Source organism: Hirundo rustica, chromosome 26, assembly GCF_015227805.2.
Source record: "Hirundo rustica isolate bHirRus1 chromosome 26, bHirRus1.pri.v3, whole genome shotgun sequence".
Classification (NCBI taxonomy): Eukaryota; Metazoa; Chordata; class Aves; order Passeriformes; family Hirundinidae; genus Hirundo; species Hirundo rustica.
This window is the reverse complement of record NC_053475.1, coordinates 1882353-1902852: the sequence shown is the minus strand read 5'-3', so window position 1 is coordinate 1902852 and position 20500 is coordinate 1882353. Positions and strand designations below refer to the sequence as shown.

Sequence of the window (20500 nt, the reverse complement as noted above, 5' to 3'; positions counted from 1 at the left end):
GCAGCCCTGGCACGCAGCCCCTCGGGTTGTCCCACCGGGAACCTCCTGCGCCGCCTCTTCCCAAAATCCTGGCGATCCGCGGCCAGGCAGGGCTGGAGCAGCACGTGTGGAGCTCCCACGGCAGCGGGGTGTGCGCCCAGAGGAGGAATCGGTGCTGGGGATGGAGCCGGGAACATCCCTGGGGACACCGGGAAACGGGAAAGGTCAGCACCCACGGCCGAGCCCCTGCCGGAGCTGGGGAAACTGAGGCACGGCCTGGGAACTGTTCCAAAGCCCGGCTGAGGGAATCCCCTTGGAAAGAGAGGAGCTGGTGGGGCGGGGTGGGGGCTGACCCAGGCACGGGATGTTCCAGCAGCATCCCGGCCTCCAGCGCCTCTCCCGCCTCCCTCCCCCTCAGCATCTCCCCCACCTCTCACCCTCTTCCCCCGGGATCCCGAGGAGCTCCAAAGCCCCCCGAGGAGCCGGCGATGGGGCAGGAACCGCGAACCCCCCGCCCGTGCCCGGCTGCGATGCCGCTCTCCCCGCAAACCCGACGGCGAGGGAAGGCTCCCGAGCCCGGCCCGGCTCTAATGGGATGCTTAAGCCGCCTTTTAGGTTTTTAATGAGCGGATCCCGGCAGGAATGCTGAACACGGGCAGGTACAGCCCTGCCTCGCCGGCAGCCGCGCGTGTTCCCGTGTCCTTGTCTGGCTCAAGTGAGCTCTGACCTCATTTGCTTCGCGCCGTTCAATTAACGAGGCGAGCGGCGCTGGGGGGAAGGGGGGATGCCGGGGGGGGCTCACCCCGTGTATTAATTTCCATTTTATGTTCCAAACAATTGAGCAGCGCTCGGCGGCAGCCGATCCCCGGCGGGGCCGTTCTCAGACTCCGCTCTGCCCGCGCTGGGATTTGTCCCAGACCCTCAGCCCGGGGGGTTTGAGGGGTTTTTTTTGGGGGGGGAACCGTGGGGACCACGCTTCAGCCTCGCCGTCCCGTTTTCCAGCCGGGAAGGGCCCTTTGGCCGCGTTTGGATAATGTCCCTCCATCTTGTGCTTCATCCGGAACGTCGATGGCTGCCAATGAGACAGAAATGATTGGGAAAAGGGCGAGAGAGGGAGAGAAATGTTTCCCGGGATGTTAAAATAGCCACTTCAGGCACCTAAATTTATGCTGCTCAGAAATGGGTTTTTAGTCCAGCGTAATGAGAGAACAAAATCATTAATTCCTCTCCCTCAGACAAAAAGGCTGGAGGCGCGGGTCCAGCCCCACCGTCCCACCAAACCGGCAGAGAACGGGACAATTCCCAAGGATCCCAAGGATCTGCGCCTTGGGAATGTGTCCCAGCCGGGGGCAGTGCTGCAAAGGGCACCGCCCCGCCTCAGGGGGATTTTGGGGTGCTGGGGTGTGCAGGGGACGGGGGCTGCCCCATTCCCATCCCCATCTCCCGCTGCCCAGGCTGGATCCAGCCCCGTGCCCCATCCCGTGCCCACCCACGGGGGTCTCTGGGTGCCCCAGGGGGGTTGGACCCCTCGCTAGGAGCCCAATTTTGTGATTTCAAACGGGAAGGAGCTGCCTCCCCTCTGCCAACACAGCCCCCAACTCTTTGGGGACGAACGGGGGGGATTGCGCCTGTTGGGGATGGAGTGATAAATATTAATTATGCAAAGCAGCCGCTCCAGCCCACCCTTGTCTCCACAACATTCCAGGACGGGGAGAGACGGAGGCAGAGTCAATTTATTCACGGAGCAGGTCACTCCCTGTACGAACATCCCTTTCAAAAGGGAGTTGCAACCGGAGGAGATCAAGCAGGGCTGAGTTTGCCTCCCTCAGATATGATAAAATATTCTAATAAATACTCGGGGAGCCCATGACAAGGAGAATGTTTCGTGCTGGAGAGGCCTCCATGGCTGGGCCTTTTGGGGGGGGGTCTCCTGTTTGTGCTGAGGGATTTGGGGGGTCCTGAAGCATCCTCAGGGCCTGCCCACCCCTCGGTCCCGCTGGAGGGTCACTGTCCTGTGGGATGCTCTCCCTATTTCCAATTATTAATGGGAAAACATGAGAATCTGCTGTTTCCTGGCCTTGGATGTTCAGGGGGGATTTCCTGCTCCCTTTGCTGTGGGGAACACAACACCCCACAGGGCTCCCCGGCAGCCTGGGTGGCCCCAGACACGGGGACAATGGCACCCCAAGCCTATCCCCACTCCCACCCTGTTCCTGGCCCCATTCCAGCCTCGTTCCTATCCTTTTCCCAGACAAACCCAGCCCTATCTTCACTCCCACCCCATTCCTGGATTCATTCCATCCCCACTCCCATCCCACCCCTGGCCCCATCCAAACACCTTCCACAGTCCCAGCCCAATCCCATCCCTGGCCCCATCCCATCTCCTTCTCTAATCCCGTGCCCATTCTGACCCTGTTCCTGGCCCCAATCCCAATCCAAGTCTCACCCCGGCCCCAACCCCACTCCCATCCCCATCCCATCCCATCCCTGACCCCATCCCAGCCCCACTCCCATCCCCATTCCCATTCCCATTCCCATCCCATCCCTGACCCCATCCCAGCCCCACTCCCATCCCATTCTCGGTCCCAGCCCTGCCCTATCTCATCCCATCTCCAATCCCATCTCCATTCCCATCCTGTTCCAGGCCCCACCCCATCCCCAATCCCAATCCAAATCCCACCCATCTCTGTTCCCCCAGTCCCATATCACCCCCCACCCCCACTGCTCATCCCCCTCCTCCAGCCGGGCCCCACCATTCCCAGTCCCACCATTCCCAGTCCCATTCTCACCATTCCCAGTCCCATTCTCACCATTCCCATTCCCACCATTCCCATAATTCCCATTCCCACCATTCCCAGTCCCATTCCCACCCTTCCCAGCCCATTCCCACTCCAGCCCCGTATCCCAATCCCTCTCCAATCCCAATCTCAGCCCCTCCCCGTCCCCTCCCACCTCCCCATTTCCCTTCCGCGCCCCCCCCCCGGTCCCCATCCGGTGGGCGACGGCGTCACCGTGCGGCCGCTCCGGGCAGCGCCCGCGCCCCCCGCCCCTTCGGCACCCCCGGCACCGGTGCGCTCCCGGTTCCGGCCGCTCGCTGGGGCTCAGCCCGGCCCCGGTGGGTGCGGGGGCGCGGGTGCTCCCGGGGCCGCGGGGCGGGATGGGGGGCGCGGCCCCGGCGGGGTTCCGGGGGCTCCCGGGAACTGGGCCGGGTCCCGGCGCTGCGGGGAGCGGGGTCGGTGCCGCCCGGACTCCCCGAGCACCGGGTGGGTCCCGCAGCCCCGGGGGGGGCCGGGGGGCGGCGGGGGGCGGTGCAGTGGCGGCGCCGGGCCGGGGGGCGGCACGGCCGAGCCGGGGATGCTGCCTGGGAGGGTCCCGGTGCTCCGCAGCCCCGGCCCCGCATCGCCGCCTTCCTCTCTCCCCGCAGCGCTGCGCTCCCGCTTCCCGGCAGCTGCCCGGAATCCCCGCACCCTCTCATCCCGGCATCCTGGCAGCTGCATCCGTGCTGCCCGGCATTCCCTGTGCTCCCGCATCCCGGCATCCTCCCATCCCTGCATCCCTGCATCCCTCCATTCCCGAATCCTCCCACTCCTCTATCCCTGCATCCCTCCATTCCCGAATCCTCCCATCCCTGCATCCCTGCATCCCTCCATTCCCGAATCCTCCCACTCCTGTATCCCTGCATCCCTCCGTTCCCGAATCCTCCCACCCTTGTATCCCTCCATTTTTCCCATCCCTTCATCCTCCCAGCCCCTCCGAGGAGCTGAGCCGTGACGCCCCGTTTTGGGGAGCGGCGGGGGGGCCCGAGGGGCCGCGGGCAGGTTCAGCACCGGCCCCGGGGGCTGCGGACCCCCCGTGCCCACCCTCGGCACGGCCAGCCCGCCCCGGGAATGAGGCAGCGCCGGGGGGAACACGAGCGGCGCCGCAGGTAACGGTACGTGCCGGGCCACGACCCCTCCCCAGAATTACCGGGGGGGCTTTGGGGAGGCTGCAGGGGTCGGGGTGCGAACCAGCCCGTGGGTGTCCGGCCCGCCGGGCTCTGGGGATCCCCGGACAGGTGGGAACGGGGTGGGAAAAAGCGGGGGTGGAAAAAGCCGGGGGTGGACGCATCCTACAGCGGGGGGGGATTTATCTCGGGAACGGCATCGGGGATTTGTGGCCGTAATTCCGTGGCGCTCGATAATCCCGGGCGCTGTTTTGTTTTGGTTTTTTTTTTTTTCCCGAGCCATCTGGGCTCTCGCGGAAGCGCCGGGGGATATTTGGGTGCGGGTGAGGGCGGGGAGGGATCACCGAGATCCATGCCGGGGTCTCCCTTCCCCAGCAGCCGGCGGCAGCTCGCAGCCCCCAGCCCACCATGCCCTCGTCCAAGAGCGGGAGCGAGTTCTGGATCGATGGATCCCACCGGGAGGCGGCACTGGAAGATTTTTACATCGTGGGCCCCGAGCTGGGACGGTACCGGGAGGGGAGAGCGGAGAGGGAGGGGCTGGGACGGGCAGGGATCCCCCCGGGGATGGGGCAGGGAGTGGGCTGGTGGGGAGAGGGATGGAGGGAGGCAGGAGGGATGGAGGGAAGCAGGAGGGATGGAGGGAGGCAGGAGGGATGGAGGGATGTGGAGGGGATGGATGAGGGGGGTGGATGAAGAGGAATGGGGGGTGAAGGGATGCAGGGAAGGGAAAGGGAGGGACAGATGCAAAGGGGATGGATGGATGTGGGAGGAATGGATGAGGAGGGATGGAAGAATGAAGGGATGGGCAAGCAGGGGAGATGGATGGATGGATGGATGGATGGATGGATGATGTAGAAGGGCCGTGGAAGGATGGGTAAGGGGAAGGGATGGTGATAGACCCTCCCCTCTCGTGCTGTGACGCTGCAGCAGGGTCTGGGAGCGCTCACTGGGGCTTTGCAGGTCGGGCCGGGGGTCCCTGGGCCTGTGGGGATGGATATTCCTCATATCCACGGCAGTGGGGTCACGGGGAGACCCATCTGAGCACCCCGAGGCTTTGGGGTGGGCAGTCAGGGTCCTGCAAAGGCCAGGCAGTGCCAGCCCCCACAAAGAGCCTGGATTCCCAGCCCTGGGCTTGGTTTGGAGAGCTGTGATCCCGGGTCGGGTGTCCCGGTGCCCCTCGGGCAGGGCGTGCCAGGGCGTGCCAGGGGTGCCGGGAGCCTGTGGTGGGAAGGTTGATGATCCCGTTTGTGGGGAAAGGCAGCGCTGCCTCGGAGCCCTGGCTCTGGAACGGGTGGATTTGGTGGTTGAGGCTGGGCCAGCCCCAGTTTCCATCCTCAGAGAATCCTGAAAAGCAGCAGTTTTGGTGAAAGCTGGAATTTAAGGGTTTGTTTCGAGGTGTGGCCACAGCAGCCAGCCCTGCACAGAGGGATGTAGGACAGAAGGACAGGCCTGGAGCCCCTGGGATCCATCCATCCATCCATCCCTCCATCCACCCCTCCATCCATCCAACCATCCACTTTCAGCAGCAGATTTAAATCCAACTGCTCTCGGTCCCGGAGCCCCCCACTCGCGGCGTGTTGGGATCTGGGTGGGATTTGGGCTGCCGGGAGCCCCTCGCCGTGCACAGCTCTCCCTCACAGCCTCCCCTGGCAAGGCTGGACCCGGCTCTGGCCAGGACGGCCCAGGGAGCAGGAGAGGGCGGGATGCCAGGAGCCGCGGAGGGATGCGGGGACAGCAGGATGCTCCCGACCCTCGCGGCGGCCGCACGTTCCAGGCTCTCGGCAAATCCCATCGCCCGATATTTTCCAGTCCATCTGGAAAACAAATGCAATTATCTCCCGTCGCAGGCAAGGCTGATTTGAGGATATTTATTCGAGGCCCCGAGCGGCGGCTGCGGGGGCCGGCGGGGCCGAGGTGTGGCGAATTCCCGCTCGCATCCGAGCGCTGCCCTAATTGGGGACGCGTGAGGGGCAGCGCCGCGGGCACAGCGGGCACAGGAGCCACCCCGAGTGCTCCTAAACGCCGAGCCGAGCGCTCCTAAATGATCTCGTTAGCGGAGGGAATCAGGCTGGGAATTGTCCGTGCGGAAAAAAAACCTTGAGGGAGGGCGAGAGGTGACAGATCCCGGCCGGCGTTCAGCTGCCGAGAGGGCTGGAGGATCCTGCCCCGTGTCCAGCCCAGCGGGGAAATTCCAGGGATAACCTCGTGGCTTCCCCCTCGCTGGAAGAGCGGTGGTCGCAGCAGCAGCGATGCCGTTTTGGGGTGAAGTTGCGGATTTTTTCCCGTTTTCCTGAGCTGGAGCAGGTGGTGGCCGCCCCTCCCCTCCCAGCTGCAACGCTTCGTTTCCAAATCGCTTTTTATTTGTAAACAGGAGTTCCGCGGAGAATGTTTGGCAAAAGGGAGGAAATGTTTTGAAGCCGGGCAGGGTCGGGGTTCGCCGATCCCGGGCGGATCCCGCAGCATCCCCCAGGAACGCGGTACCCGGCGCTGCCGTTGCCATGGGAACGCCGTTCCCAAATTCAGCCGGATGAGTTGCAAAATCAGCTCTGGGTTTGGAGACAAATCCCTCTTTCAGGAGAGCGCCCGGCAGCGCGGGATGAGGGGGATGTTGGTGGCCTCGGGGGAGGTTTTGGTGTGAAAGTCGGTGGTTTTGGAGCTCTGATCTTGCCGGGCGCCTCCGGGCACAGCCTGAGCTCCGGCCAAGAAGGCGGCGGAGCCAAAATGTGCGAAACCCGCGGCCGATTACCCGAGGGCAGGAATTCATCCAGGAGCCAGGCAGGGAGATGGAATTGCAAATGAGCCCCGGGACGGCCCGGGGCGCTGGGCTGGTTTCACCGAGATGAACTCGATGAACTCGAGCCGAGACGGCCGAGGGGCGCGGCGCGCAGGCGGTGGCGACGGTCCCCGTGTCACCCGCGGCGGCTTCACCTGGCAGCCCGGTGGAATCGCCTGGGACCGGGCCCCGGCGCTGTCGCTGCTGTCGCCGAGAGGCTGCGAGCGGGGACACGGCGGCTCCGTCCCGTCGGGAAAGCCGCTTTAAGGATTTAAAGCCCTTGCAAAAGTCGGGTTTAATTAAAAGAGCCTTAGCCGGGAAAACCGGGAAGGATGAGGGAGAGGGGTGCAGGAAGGGAATGTGGGGTGGGGATGAAGGAGAGGGGTGCAGGAAGGGAATCCAGGAATGGGGGGATGCAGGAGGAAGGAGATCCATGAAAATCGAGATCCAAGAAGAGAGGGAAGAGGGGGATGCAGGAGGAAGGAGATCCATGAAAATCGAGATCCAAGAAGAGGGGGATGCAGGAGGAGGGGGATGCAAGAGGAGAGAGATCCATAAAAAGCGGGATCCATGAAGAACGGGATCCACGCTGAGCTCCCAGCGCCTGGCACTGCCAGAGGTGCTGGTGGGGGGCACAGGGGGAGCGGGACCCCGGCTCTGCCAGCCTCACGCCCCCCGTGCCCTCCCAGGGGAGCCACCTCGGTGGTGTTCAGCTGCCAGGAGAAGGGCACGGGAGCTCCCTACGCTGCCAAGATCCTGAAGAAAACGGTGAGTGGGGCAGGAGAGGGGCTGGGGAGGGGAAGGGGGAGCCCCAGGGAGCTGGGGGGGGAGGGCCGGTGGTGTCTCCCCTGCCCTGCCCCTGGGCACCGGGCGTGGCTCCCGCAATCTGGGGGTCCCACATGGACAAAAGCGCTGGGTTTTGGGATGGGGGTGGGCTCTGGGACAGACGTGGAAACGTCCTGGCAGCATTGGGGGTGGTCTCTGCGTGGTGGGGAGCGGGAGCCGGGCCTGGCAGCGCAGGTGGACACCAGCTCTGTGCGGGCTCTGCTTCCCAGATCGACAAAAAGATCGTGAGGACGGAGATCGGGGTCCTGCTGCGGCTCTCACACCCCAACATCGTGAGTAGGACCCTGGTGGCACAGCGCCTTTGGGTGGGCTCTGCTGGGGCTGGGTTTGCCCTTAACTCGGCCCGGTGCTGAGGGCAGGGCTGGAATGTCCTCATCCTCATCCCGTCTTGGTGCAGGATGAAGGCACCACCCCATGGAGAACCCTTCCTGCCCCCAATGTCCCCTCCCCATGGAAAACCCTTCCTGCCCCCTGTGTCCCCACCCCATGGAAAACCCTTCCTGCCCCCGTGTCCCCATCCCATGGAAAACCCTTCCTGCCCCCCGTGTCCCCTCCCTGCCTCGCTGACAGCGTCCAGGTGATTCCCCACTCGCTGCCACATGAAATTCCTGCTCCTTGCAGCTCCTCTGAGCTCCCAACTCTGATATCCAAGGCCAAAGGACCCCCCCGTGCTCCCCCTCCCCACGGCCTGGCTTGAGATTTCCACCAGGCAAGCAATTTCCATCGAGGAGATCAAATGAATCCCAGGGAAAATTGCTCGTCTGTAATGAATCCTGTCAGGGGAGATAAAAGGGGAGGCTGGGGCCGGGTCCTGCCCCCCTGCTCAGTGTTCCAGGGATAAGAGGAGCAGGGCTGCAGCGATTCCCAGTGCCCAGAGCGGATCTAATCCAGCCAGGGCCAGGAATTCCAGGGGCTGGGGGGGCTCCGTGCCCCCCACCTCCCAAAAAACCGCTCATTCTCATCTCTGTGGTTCCACCTGGGAAGTGCAAAAGGATCTTGGAGAATGTGTGAGTTAAGGAAACGACCCAAAAAAGCCAGCTGGGAGCTGCTGTGGGGCTGAGGGGTGGGACAGGCCCTGCTCCTGGTGGGATTGTGACATCGCTGGGACATCGCTGGGACATCTTCTTGCCCTCAAACCCTGGGCACCGCTGCTCCCAGCCCATCCTCGGCGCTTTGCTCTCTGGAGAAACCCCGAAACCTTTCATGCAAAGAGATGAAGCGGAGAGAAATCCCAAACATCCCAAAAACAGAGATCAAGAGGTCAAAGCACCGGCGACAGGTTGTCTCTAAACCTCTCAGCCAGCTCGGCCTGGGCCCGTTTTTTGGGGTGTTTCAGTGTTTTGGGGCAATTTGGTGCCTCAGCCTCTTCCTTGGAGACACTTCCCCCGTCTTAGGACATCTGGGATAACAACCAGGACGGGAATCACGCACTCGGAGCAGCCCAGGTGACGCCAGCCGTGGACGGGGAGAGGCTCCTCTCTGATGTGTTATCAGGAACTCCACAGAAAATCCAATTTCCTCCCTCCCCTCTCCAGGCAGCGGCTCCTGGGAGCCGTGGAGGAGGATCCAGCCCGTTGGAATATTTAAATCCCCGAGGTTTCCGTGGGGGTTCCGCTCATCCCGAGTTCAAGTGATGTTTGAAGAGGAGCTGCTCCGCTCCGTTATTGACGCCGGCGCCGCTATCGTGCGGCACCGACCTCGGCGGCGGCTGATAATAGGATTGTAAACTTTTGAAGTTAATAGGAAAATTATAGTGCTCCGTGTATTATTATAATGCACTAAGCTGCCACACGGTGTCTCTCAGCCCGCGGGGGATCACGGCTTGTCACCCAGCCTGGCAAGGGAATGATTAAAGCCCCATGAAATTCGCGGTGTCACAAAAGTCTTAAGAAGCATGAAATTTCTTGGGTTTCCTTTTTTTTTTTTTTTTTTTTTTTTTTTTAAAGAAAGGGCGGAAAAAAAAAATTTTTGAAAAAAGGAAAAATTGCATTTGGACGTCGCTCTGAGAGAGAATTGTCAATTCCAGATGGGCTCTGGAGGCACAAAGGGCTCGTGTGGCAGGCGAATCGCAAAAAGTCAGGAGGAAAAAGGGGGTTTGGTGCCTCTTCCGCTGCGGAACCGTCCAAGGGACATTTCCAGAGCCTTGATCCCAGAGTGGCCGTGACCTCACAGGGTGTGTCCAGCTCTCCCTCATCCCAGCCAGCGGTGCAGGATCAGGATCCATCCCGTTGCTCCCACGCCGCTGGGCTGGATGGAGGCTCCGAGCTGCCACAAAATAAAAATGCGCTCAAGGAGCTCCTCCTCTGCCAAACAAGCTCGGAGATGTGAGGAGGATCAAGGCTCTGCACATTCTCAGATTTTTCTTTAATCCGTGTTAAGTGAGTGGGGCTGCTGCGAACAGTTAAAAAAAATTCGGGTGAAAACAAATCAAGAGTGGGGAAAAACCAAGCGGAGGAGGGAAACGTTTGCCCTGAAATAATCCTTTCCCCACTCCCTGGCGGTCACAGACTCCTTCTGGCACAGCCAGGACGCATTCCCACATCCCAATTCCACATCCCTCATCCCAATCCCACATCCCTCATCCCGCGCCCCACATCCCCAAATTCCCCACGTCCCTCCCTTCTCCCTTTCCAGATCAAGCTGAAGGAGATTTTCGAGACGCCCTCGGAGATCGCGCTGGTGCTGGAGCTGGTGACGGGGGGAGAACTCTTCGACAGGTACGGATCCGCTCCGGGGGGATGGATCCCAGCTGGATGGGGGCGGAGGAGGAGGAGGATGCAGGGGGCTGAAGGCTCCGTGTGCCCGCAGGATCGTGGAGAGGGGGTTCTACAGCGAGCGGGACGCGGCGCACGTGGTCAAGCAGATCCTGGAGGCCGTTTCGGTAACGGGGCGGGCCAGTGAGGGGGTCCTGGGGGTGGTTTGGGGGGCACTGGGGGGGCTGCACACAAATATCCCTGGGGAGAGGCACCCAGAGCTGCTCCCATCCCAAATATCCCTGGGGAGAGGCACCCAGAGCTGCCCCCATCCCAAATATCCCTGGGGAGAGGCACCCAGAGCTGCCCCCATCCCAAATATCCCTGGGGAGAGGCACCCAGAGCTGCTCCCATCCCAAATATCCCTGGGGAGAGGCACCCAGAGCTGCACTGATCCCAGATATCCCTGGGATGAGGCACCCAGAGCTGCTCCCATCCCAAATATCCCTGGGGAGAGGCACCCAGAGCTGCTCCCATCCCAAATATCCCTGGGAAGAGGCACCCAGAGCTGCCCCCATCCCAAATATCCCTGGGGAGAAGCACCCAGAGCTGCCCTGATCCCAAATATCCCTGGGGAGAGGCACCCAGAGCTGCACTGATCCCAAATATCCCTGGGGAGAGGCACCCAGAGCTGCCCCCATCCCAAATATCCCTGGGGAGAAGCACCTAGAGCTGCCCCCATCCCAAATATCCCTGGGATGAGGCACCCAGAGCTGCTCCCATCACAAATATCCCTGGGGAGAAGCACCCAGAGCTGCTCCCATCCCAAATATCCCTGGGGAGAGGCACCCAGAGCTGCACTGATCCCAGATATCCCTGGGATGAGGCACCCAGAGCTGCACTGATCCCAAATATCCCTGGGATGAGGCACCCAGAGCTGCTCCCATCCCAAATATCCCTGGGGAGAGGCACCCAGAGCTGCACTGATCCCAAATATCCCTGGGGAGATGCACCTAGAGCTGCCCCCATCCCAAATATCCCTGGGGAGAGGCACCCAGAGCTGCCCCCATCCCAAATATCCCTGGGGAGAGGCACCCAGAGCTGCACTGATCCCAAATATCCCTGGGGAGAGGCACCCAGAGCTGCTCCCATCCCAAATATCCCTGGGGAGAGGCACCCAGAGCTGCACTGATCCCAAATATCCCTGGGGAGATGCACCTAGAGCTGCCCCCATCCCAAATATTCCTGGGGAGAGGCACCCAGAGCTGCCCCCATCCCAAATATCCCTGGGGAGAGGCACCCAGAGCTGCTCCCATCCCAAATATTCCTGGGGAGAGGCACCCAGAGCTGCCCTGATCCCAAATATCCCTGGGGAGAGGCACCCAGAGCTGCACTGATCCCAAATATCCCTGGGAAGAGGCACCCAGAGCTGCTCCCATCCCAAATATCCCTGGGGAGAGGCACCCGGAGCTGCCCCCATCCCAAATATCCCTGGGGAGAGGCACCCAGAGCTGCACTGATCCCAAATATCCCTGGGGAGAGGCACCCAGAGCTGCTCCCATCCCAAATATTCCTGGGGAGAGGCACCCAGAGCTGCCCCCATCCCAAATATCCCTGGGGAGAGGCACCCAGAGCTGCCCTCATCCCAAATATCCCTGGGGAGAAGCACCCAGAGCTGCACTGATCCCAAATATCCCTGGGGAGAAGCACCCAGAGCTGCACTGATCCCAAATATCCCTGGGGAGAGGCACCCAGAGCTGCACTGATCCCAAATATCCCTGGGGAGAGGCACCCAGAGCTGCACTGATCCCAAATATCCCTGGGGAGAGGCACCCAGAGCTGCACTGATCCCAAATATCCCTGGGGAGAGGCACCTAGAGCTGCCCCCATCCCAAATATCCCTGGGGAGAGGCACCCAGAGCTGCCCCCATCCCAAATATCCCTGGGGAGAAGCACCCAGAGCTGCACTGATCCCAAATATCCCTGGGGAGAGGCACCCAGAGCTGCTCCCATCCCAAATATCCCTGGGGAGAGGCACCTAGAGCTGCCCCCATCCCAAACACCTCATTTATCCCCTCGCCCTTGGCCTCCAAAGGCACCGCTGGGAGAAGATGGATCCGCTCTCAGGGGGGATGAAGGGGAGGAAGGAGGAAGGTCAGGGCTGCTCTGCATCCCAGAGTTTCCATGGCAACAGGAGGGTTTTTAAGAAACAGGAACTCCTAACTGGAAACGGATCCGCCACGGTGGCGTGTCACACTTCGTGACAGGTCCCCAGTCGCTGCTGCCACCTCCCAAACCCTGTCCCAGCCCGCTCTCTCCCTTTTCCCATCCCGCTCTCTCCCTTTTCCCATCCTGCTCCCTCCCTTTTCCCATCCTGCTCTCTCCCTTTTCCCATCCTGCTCTCTCCCTTTTCCCATCCCGCTCTCTCCCTTTTCCCATCCCGCTCCCTCCCTTTTCCCATCCCGTTCTCTCCCTTTTCCCATCCCGCTTTCCCTCTTTTCGCAGTATTTGCACGAGAACGGAGTCGTGCACCGCGACCTGAAGCCGGAGAACCTGCTCTACGCAGACCTGTCCCCCGACGCGCCCCTCAAAATCGGTGGGTTGGGGACCCTGGAGAGGGGCGGGGGTCGTGGCACGAGAGGGGATCCCGGCGCCCTCCCTGATGGCAGCGCCACCCCCCTGTGTCCCTGCAAGGTGACTTCGGGCTCTCCAAGATCGTGGATGAACAGGACACCATGAAAACCGTGTGTGGGACACCGGGGTACTGCGGTGAGCGGGAACCGGGGCTGGGAGGGACATCCTGGAGACAGGAAAATCGGGGACAGGAGGGACATCCTGGGGACAGGAAAACCGGGGACAGGAGGGACATCCTGGGGACAGGAAAATCGGGGCTGGGAGGGACATCCTGGGGACAGGAGGGACATCCTGGGGACAGGAAAATCGGGGACAGGAGGGACATCCTGCGGACAGGAAAATCGGGGATGAGTGGGACATTCTGGGGACAGGAAAACCGGGGATGAGTGGGACATCCTGGGGACAGGAAAATCGGGGAGGAGTGGGACATCCTGGGGACAGGAAAATCGGGGAGGAGTGGGACATCCTGGGGACAGGAAAATCGGGGAGAGGAGGGACATCCTGGGGACAGGAAAACCGGGGACAGGAGGGACATCCTGGGGACAGGAAAATCGGGGACAGGAGGGACATCCTGGGAACAGGAAAACCGGGGACAGGAGGGACATCCTGGGGACAGGAAAATCGGGGAGAGGAGGGACATCCTGGGGACAGGAAAATCGGGGATGAGTGGGACATCCTGGGGACAGGAAAATCGGGGACAGGAGGGACATCCTGGGGACAGGAAAATCGGGGACAGGAGGGACATCCTGGGGACAGGAAAATCGGGGACAGGAGGGACATCCTGGGGACAGGAAAATTGGGGAGAGGAGGGAAGGAGGGACACTCTGGGGACAGGAAAACCAGGGATGGGTAGGACATTCTGGGGAGAAGAAAATTGGGGACAGGAGGGAAGGAGGGACATTGTGGGGACAGGAAAATGGGGGACAGGAGGAATATTCTGAGGAGAGGAAAACTGGGGACAGGAGGGAAGGAAGGACATTATGGGGACAGGAAAATTGGGGAGAGCAGGGAAGGAGGGACATTCTAGGGACAGGAAAACCAGAGATGGTTGGGACACTCTGGGGACAGGAAAATCGGGGACAGGAGGAATATTCTGAGGAGAGGAAAATTGGGGACAGGAGGGAGGGAGGGACATTCTGGGGAGGGGAAAATTGGGGACAGGAGGGACATTTTAGGGGAGAGGAAAACCGGGGACAGGAAGGGACATTCCAGGGGGTTTTCCCTGCTTGAGGCCGGGCACAGCTCAGTGCAGGGATGGCTGGGGCCGTGCCGCATGTGGCTGGCACAGAGCCACATTTACCCCTTTCCCTCCACATTTACCCCTTTCCCTCCACATTTATCCCTTTCCCTCCACATTTATCCCTTTCCCTCCACATTTATCCCTTTTCCTCCACATTTACCCCTTTCCCTCCACATTTATCCCTTTTCCTCCACATTTACCTTTTCCTGCACATTTACCCCTTTTTTCCACATTTATCCCTTTTTCTCCATGTGTCCCTTTTCCTCCACATTTACTCCTTTTCCTCCTCATTTACTCCTTTTCTCCACATTTAACCCCTTTTCTCCACATTTACCCCTTTTCCTCCTTATTTACTCCTTTTCTCCACATTTACCCCTTTTCTCCACATTTAACCCCTTTTTCTCCATGTGTCCCTTTCCCTCCTCATTTACCCCTTTCCCTCCTTATTTACCCCTTTTTCTCTACATTTACCCCTTTTTCTCCACATTTAACTCCTTTTCTCCACATTTACCCCTTTTCTCCACATTTACCCCTTTTCCTCCTTATTTACCCCTTTTCTCCTTATTTACCCCTTTTCTCCACATTTAACCCCTTTTTCTCCATGTGTCCCTTTCCCTCCTCATTTACCCCTTTCCCTCCTCATTTACCCCTTTTTCTCCACATTTAACCCCTTTCCCCCACATTTAACCCCTTTTCCCCCCACACTTCCCCCTTTTCTCACACCCACCAGTGCCCAGCTGGGTTTCCTCTGCCGGGACCCCCCCCCACCCATGGGTGCGTTTGACCCCCAAACTCTCCCTTCCAGCCCCCGAGATCCTGCACGGCCGTCCCTACGGGCCCGAGGTGGACATGTGGAGCGTGGGCGTCATCACCTACATCCTGTGAGTGTGGCGGCCGGGGCTGGCAGCGGTGCCAGGGGGTGCCAGGGTTCGTGCCACCGTGTCCCACGGCTCTGTGCCCCCCCCGCTCCCAGGCTCTGCGGTTTCGAGCCCTTCTTCGACCCGCGGGGGGATCAGTACATGTACGGCCGCATCCTCACCTGCGACTACGAGTTCGTGTCCCCCTGGTGGGACGAGGTGTCACCAAACGCCAAGGATTTGGTGAGCGAGGCGGCGCTGGGGACTTGGGAAAATAAAGTTTATTTGTTTATTTTTAATGTATTTTATTTTATTTTATTTTATTTTTATTTTATTTTATTTTATTTTATTTTATTTTTATTTTATTTTATTTTATTTAATTTATTTTTCTATTTTATTTCATTTCATTTCATTATTTATATATTTATTTTTAATTGATTTTATTTATTTTATTTTGTACGTATTTCTTTTAATTTTTATTTGTTTTTACTTATTTTATGTTTATTTTTATTTAATTTTATTTATTTTATTTCATTTTTTAAACATTTATTTCTTTTAATTTTTATTTAATTTTTATTTTATTTTGTATTTATTTTTATTTATTTGGCTGTATTTTTATTTGACTTTATTTTATTTTACCTTCTTTTACATTCTCCTTTCCCTTCCCCTTTTCCCCTTTTCCCCTTTTCCCCTTTTCCCCCTTTCCCCTTTTCCCCCTTTCCCCTTTTCCCTTACTTTATTCTCCCTTACTTTAGTTTTATTTATTAATTCATTCCATTTTCTTTATCTCCTGCCTATCGTTATTATTGCTTTTATTATTTCATTTTTATCCCTCCGTTTATTAATTACTTTATTTATTCCTAGCATTTTGTTTGCTTATTTTATGATTTCATTTTTAGCCATTTATTTATTAATTTCTTTAATTCTATTTATTTATCACAAATTTTATTAATTAATGTATTTATGACTTTATGTTTATCTATTTATTACAATTTTTCATTCATTTATCATAGTTTTTCATTCATTTATCTATCACTATTTTCATTATTGATTTCGCTCATTTTATGGTGTCATTTTTATCCACGTATTGCATTTCTTTATTTCTTTTTATTTATTAACCGCATATTTTTATTTTTGATTTCATGCCTGTCATGGTTTTATTCATGTATTTACTACATATATTTATTAAATTCAATTTGTTTCTTTCACACACATTTCCATTAATTATTTAATTTTCCATCAGAATGGATTTATTTATTTATTTATTATGATGTCCTCTTGCTTTCTTGAATTTCCTTTATTTATTCCTTATTTTCGTGACTGATTTTATGATCGCTTTCACTCCTTTCTTTATCTATTCCTTATTTTCAGGATTCCTGATTTTCTCATTCATTTTACTTTATTTATCCCTTATTTTTAGGACTGATTTTACGATCGCTTTCACTTCTTTCTTTATATATATTCCTTATTTTCGTGATTGATTTTATGCTTAATTTCACCTTATTTATCCCTTATTTTTAGGATTGCTTTCGCGACTCGTTACGCCGCGCGTTACGAACTTCTTGCGACTCTTTCCGACTCCACCCCGAGGTAACGGACCGCGGCGGTTTTGGTGCTTTCAGGTCAGGAAATTGATCGTTTTGGACCCGCGGAAGAGGCTGACGGTGCAGCAGGCCCTGGAGCACCCTTGGGTCACCGGGAAAGCGGCGAAATTCGCTCACATGGACAGCACGCAGAGGAAGCTGCAGGAATTCAACGCCAGGAGGAAGCTGAAGGTGATGGAGGGGACACCTGGCCGGGGAAGGGCGGCCACGTCCACGGGGTAAAATTCCGCCAAACGCCCCTGGGGATCCCAAGGAAAAGCGCCAGGGGGTTTTGGGGTTGGATTTTAGGGCAGGGTTCCTTCCCCAGAGGGTGCTGGGGGCACTGAGTTCCCTCAGGGAATGGCGCCAGGCCCGAGGCTGCCGGAGCTCCGGGGTGGGATTGTTGGGGAGTCAGCGATTTGGGCTGAGCGATTCGCTCTGAGTATTCCACAATTCGCTAAATCCTCTGCCTCTGTCCCAGGCTGCCATGAAAGCCGTGGTGGCCTCCAGCCGCTTGGGCAACCACGGCCACCACGACTGCTCCCGCGGCGGCCGCGGCCAGGGGCGAGCGCGGGGCCTGGCCCAGCCCGCGGGGAGCGGCGGCCCCGAGAGCGGCGCGGAGCTCGCCGGGCTCCGGAGTGACCAGCCCGAGGTGTTCCAGAGTGACCACGCCGAGGTGTTCCAGAGTGACCAGCCCGAGGTGTTCCAGAGTGACCAGCCCGAGGTGTTCCAGAGTGACCAGCCCGAGGTGTTCCAGAGTGACCAGCCCAAGGTGTTCCAGAGTGACCACACCGCCGTGTTCCAGAGTGACCAAACCGCCGTGTTCCAGAGTGACCAGCCCGAGGTGTTCCAGAGTGACCAGCCCAAGGTGTTCCAGAGTGACCACACCGCTGTGTTCCAGAGTGACCACGCCGAGGTGTTCCAGAGTGACCACGCCGAGGTGTTCCAGAGTGACCAGCCTGAGGTGTTCCAGAGTGACCAGCCCAAGGTGTTCCAGAGTGACCAAAGCGCCGTGTTCCAGAGTGACCACACTGCCGTGTTCCAGAGTGACCACCCCGAGGTGTTCCAGAGTGACCAGCCCAAGGTGTTCCAGAGTGACCAGCCCAAGGTGTTCCAGAGTGACCACCCCGAGGTGTTCCAGAGTGACCAGCCCAAGGTGTTCCAGAGTGACCAGCCCAAGGTGTTCCAGAGTGACCAAACCGCCGTGTTCCAGAGTGACCAAACCGCCATGTTCCAGAGTGACCACCCCAACATGTCCCCATTGGCCCCGGTGGCCGTGTTCCAGAGTGACCACCCCGCCGTGGCCCCGGTGGCCCCGGTGGCCGTGTTCCAGAGTGACCACCCTGCCGTGGCCCCGGTGGCCGTGCCAGGCGCCGCCTGTGACAGTTAACGGCCCCGCAGCGGTGACCTGGGGGGCCCCCAGAGCTCTCCCCTGGCGGGCTCCGGAACATCCTCGTGTCGTGTGCTGTCACCTCCCGGTCGCTGTCCCTGTGTCTGTGCCCGCCCGGCCGAGGGGACGAGGCCGTGACTTTGTCTTCCCACTCTGCAGCAGCTGTGGCTTGGAAAGGTCCCGAAAAACGAGGAACAAACAGCAGAACTAAGGAATTCTCCCACCTTTCCCTGCAAAGGCAGCGAGTTGTCTTTGAGGGGTTCCTGTAAATAATCCTGAAGGTTTGGGTTTTTTTGGGGTTTTGCTGCCGTAGCTGTGACATCTCCAGCGCTGTCACCAGCCCAGCTGTGGGGTTGTTGCTGTGTTAGGAGGGGTTTTAGGAGCCTTTGATCCCAAATGTTCGATCCTCTCCAGGGAACAGCCCGTGCCAGTGCTTCCCTTGTCATTCCCAGCCCCAGGTTGTGTTTTTTGGGTGTGTGGTGGGGTGGTCACGGACTGGGAGTGCTGGTCCAGCCTCCCCTCGGCATTCCAGGTCAGGATTGACACAATTTTAACACAGGAATTCACACGGTTCTTTTGGAATATTGTGAGATTTCGCCACGTAACTGCTGTTCCCTGAGGGAGGACAATGAGTTTATACCTTTTTTAATTTTTATTTTTAAATGAAACCAGCAGACAAAGTCCTTGAAAAGGAATCGGATTTTTTTTTTTTTTTTAAAGGAAGGAAACAGGATAAGCATTTGCAGATTTTAATACAGAGCAAGTGATTGGACAGAAAAAGCCATATTCCATGTGGGAATTACAGAGAGCTGGAGGGATCCTGCCAGGTTTGAGCCCATAGGCAGCGACCATGACCTGCACCCCCACATTTTGTGCTTAGAACAGTGTGTTCAAGGTAAAAATCCCACCTGGAGGAGAATAAATTCCTACAGGAGGTTTATTCCCTCAGGATGGGGGGTTTAGAATTGAGCAGCTGGGACAGGAAGAGGAAAAAATCACCCAGAATTGGATGTTTCGCCAAAGGTGACGGACCTGAGGGTGAGAGAGCAGGAGGTTGAGGTCAGAGCAGGGGGAGGGAAAAAGGATTTGGGGGTTTATCTCCAGCAGGAGCAGAAATCAGAACAGCTCCGAGTCAGGATCCACCCCAGTGGGGTTTGGGGAGCCAAAGACAGCAGGGGAATTTGTTCAGGAGGGGTTTTAATTGGGAGAAGTAGCATGGCTTGACCAGAGGTGCACTTTTTTAAACTGGAGTTTTGTGGGAAGCGGCTGCTCGCTGAGGTGACCCAGGGGGAAACGAAGCCGCTGATCCCGTGGGACTCTGCAGCACAGGGGAATTCTCCCTTTTTCTTTGCATTTTTTTGCAGGAGGGGCAGTTTTTTCCCCTCTCCTTTTTCTAATCCCGAGGGCTGAGCCTCGCAGGGTGCTCAGCTCCAGAGTCCATCCCGTCCTCGGCGTGTCCTTCCAGCTCCGTGTCGTGTCTCCGGCGGGACCCGAACTCCACCTCCTTGTTTCCTAACCCGGGTTTTAAAGACTCTTTTCTATCCTTGGACACGAAGTGCTGGTTAAAGCCTCTCGCAGGACCAGGCTGGGCACCCCCAGAGCCTGTGAAGCAGGGAAAAGGCTGAGTACCAGGTGCAGGATTCCCAATCCTGCAGGAAAACGGGAATTACAGCTGACAAATCACCTACACAATTCTCTCCAGCTACGGAACCGGGAGGAAGGAGAGGCCCTGCGAGCGAAACCAGAACGGGAGTTTATCTCTTATATTATTATTCCACAGGTATCCGTATTTAAAGATAGGAAAAAATGCTCTCCTGGGAGCGGAGCTCGGGGAGGAGCACTTCGGTCTGTCGCTGTTTGCAGCGTGTGTTTGAGTGAGCGTTTCGGTGTGGTGGTGACAGTTCTGACAGCCAGGTGTTTATAACCAAGTAGAGACTGTGAATAAAGCATCGAATCTCAGAGCCCGGGCTCCGCTTTCACTGTTTTCCTGGGAATGCCGAGGCTAAAGGTCGCCATGGAAGGGGCTGGGCTGGAAGGGAATTTAAGGATCGTCTCGTCCCACCCCCTGCCATCGCCAGGGACACCTTCCAGCATGTCCCAGGTGGCTCCAAGCCCCGTCCAACTTGGCCTTGGACACTTCCAGGGATCCAGGGGCAGCCAGGGCTGCTCTGGGAATCCCATTCCCAGGATTTGGATGCGATCCAGCTGGGATTGAGCCTGCAGGGTGTGGATGGTGTCCCACGGGTGCCTAGAGCCCCCCGGCCCGTGGAGGATGCCCCTGCCCACGGCATGGGAGGGGGCACCGGACGGGCTTTAAGCTCCGCCCAGCCCAAGCCATTAAATGACGTCACCACCTGTAGGAATGACGTCACTCTCCCCGTTGCCATGCCGCCGACCCCAGACTGGGCACGGCTTCCTCCCAACCCTCCAATAGAAGGCGAGGTGGGCGGGACTGAGGCAGCAGCGTGCCCCCCGATTGGCCGAGCCTCGTGTTTTGGCAGCCGCCGGGGGGGCGGGGCGCCAGGCGGCCGCCGCTGATTGGTCCGGGGGAGGTGGCGCCGG

The 20500-nt window shown here is 58.0% G+C and overlaps 1 protein-coding gene across 3 annotated transcripts; it reads left to right on the top strand.

Moving 5' to 3' along the window:
• The first annotated feature begins 3042 nt into the window (after positions 1–3042).
• Positions 3043–19899, top strand: LOC120763566 (calcium/calmodulin-dependent protein kinase type IV-like). 3 transcript variants are annotated; one of them, XM_058423617.1, is made up of 13 exons: positions 3043–3094; positions 3404–3910; positions 4301–4428; positions 7385–7463; positions 7751–7813; positions 10176–10258; positions 10350–10422; positions 12740–12830; positions 12929–13003; positions 14914–14989; positions 15082–15208; positions 16588–16740; positions 17210–19899. In XM_058423617.1, the coding sequence occupies exons 3-13, from the start codon at positions 4331–4333 to the stop codon at positions 17936–17938; spliced, it is 1647 nt and encodes a 548-aa protein (XP_058279600.1). In that variant the 5' UTR covers positions 3043–3094; positions 3404–3910; positions 4301–4330; the 3' UTR covers positions 17939–19899. The 3 variants fall into 3 exon arrangements, with proteins under 3 accessions (XP_058279600.1, XP_039942947.1, XP_058279599.1); XM_040087013.1 differs by having other exon boundaries at positions 4298–4428; XM_058423616.1 differs by lacking the exon at positions 3043–3094 and having other exon boundaries at positions 3352–3910; positions 4298–4428.
• Positions 19900–20500: the final 601 nt, after the last annotated feature.

Bases quoted from the DNA above. Each gene is read 5' to 3' on its own strand.
- LOC120763566 (XM_058423617.1), top strand. From the start codon at position 4,331: ATGCCCTCGTCCAAGAGCGGGAGCGAGTTCTGGATCGATGGATCCCAC. The intron at 4,429-7,384 runs GTACCGGGAGGG...GTGCCCTCCCAG, and splicing joins GTGGGCCCCGAGCTGGGACG to GGGAGCCACCTCGGTGGTGT. The intron at 15,209-16,587 runs GTGAGCGAGGCG...TGGTGCTTTCAG, and splicing joins CACCAAACGCCAAGGATTTG to GTCAGGAAATTGATCGTTTT.